General features: G+C 41.9%; 1 protein-coding gene across 1 annotated transcript in view; it reads right to left on the minus strand.

Annotated features, from left to right (window-relative positions):
- Nucleotides 1-1,319, minus strand: part of GPATCH1 (G-patch domain containing 1) — a 38,136-nt gene that overhangs the window by 19,842 nt on the left and 16,975 nt on the right. The window contains exon 7 of the mRNA XM_023537698.1: nucleotides 738-817. Within this exon, the coding sequence (XP_023393466.1) occupies nucleotides 738-817 (80 nt within the window). The remainder of the gene's footprint in view (nucleotides 1-737; nucleotides 818-1,319) is intronic.

Here is a 1,319-nt window from a genome sequence, read left to right on the forward strand (position 1 = left end):
CACCCTGAAAAAAGGATGCCCTGATCTCGGAAGCTAAGCAGGGTTGGGCCTGCTTAGTACCTGGATGGGAGACCACCTAGAAATACCAGGTGCTGTAGGCATTAAAAAAAAAAAAAAAAAGGATGCCATCAAGGCAAATGGCCAGGCACCCCCTGAGCTATCAGTACTCACAACTAACTTGCGACACCCACCTGGGAACACATGACTCTGATGAACGTTAAAGAGCACCACCTGGCCTACGCTGCAACAAAATATCACAGAAACAGGATGATCTGGAAGGACATGCGGCGTTCTCCACGGGACTTACCCGCATGCACACGGCATCTCTCCCTTCCGCTTTCCCATGCAAGGAGCCCAGGGAACCTCACCCGCACTAGCGAATGAGCTTCACAGCACTCAGGAGGAGTCAGGACTGTGGGTCATTATAACTTTTAGAAAGTTTTGTATTTTTCCGTAAGTCACATTGCTCCTAAAATTTCATCAATTCCATCCTCCCACCAGCTTTGAATATAATTCCTTTTTAGTGGAAATAACTACTCACTCGAAGTTTGAATTTAAAAAATCAGCAGTTAGCTGTTGTGAATACAATGTGGCTACTGACTGAGATTTCTAATACAGATTATGTTTTCCTGGACAATCACTAGTTTTGAAAATAGAATTTACATATCGTTCCGGTTGTTAATATAACATAGCAACAAAACTTTTAAGTACTAAACCAGTAAAAAAAAAAATCTTACTTTCTTAGAAGATAAAGGTTTAGAAGCCAGGGAAAATCCATCCAATATTTTGCCAACGTATCGAAGATCTTTCTCGGATTCTACAAAATGATGTCATTGATTAATTCCAGAAGCATAGATCAGAATAAGACAAAAGACACCAGTTTATTTATCTCCAAGAACACAAATACTACATGTCATACACGAGATAGCAGTAAAGAAGGGAACAATGGCACGTAGAGCACTCACACCTCTGTTGACTCTGACAGCCCAGCCCACACCACCCACAGCTGACGGAGCCCAGGACAGAGGCGTGGCCCTCCAAGGCAAGTACCTCAGCCTGAGGTCCTAACTAAGGGGCACCTGAGAACACATTCTGTGAGATAAGAGATCTCAAATAAACCATCAAGAGAACAAACATGGATAAAAGTAAAAATCATAACTGTGAGAGAGTCATTTCAAAAACTAGGTGAAGAACCATGGAGAGAGAACCTCTCAAGTTCCTTAGCAACCATCAAAATAAGGTACAAAAGGCAGTATATATAACCAGGTCGGCCAGTAATCTAATCTTAGCACACATTAAAAGGTACTTTTGTCTTTTTC

Source organism: Pteropus vampyrus, unplaced genomic scaffold, assembly GCF_000151845.1.
Source record: "Pteropus vampyrus isolate Shadow unplaced genomic scaffold, Pvam_2.0 Scaffold196, whole genome shotgun sequence".
NCBI classification, from domain to species: domain Eukaryota; kingdom Metazoa; phylum Chordata; class Mammalia; order Chiroptera; family Pteropodidae; genus Pteropus; species Pteropus vampyrus.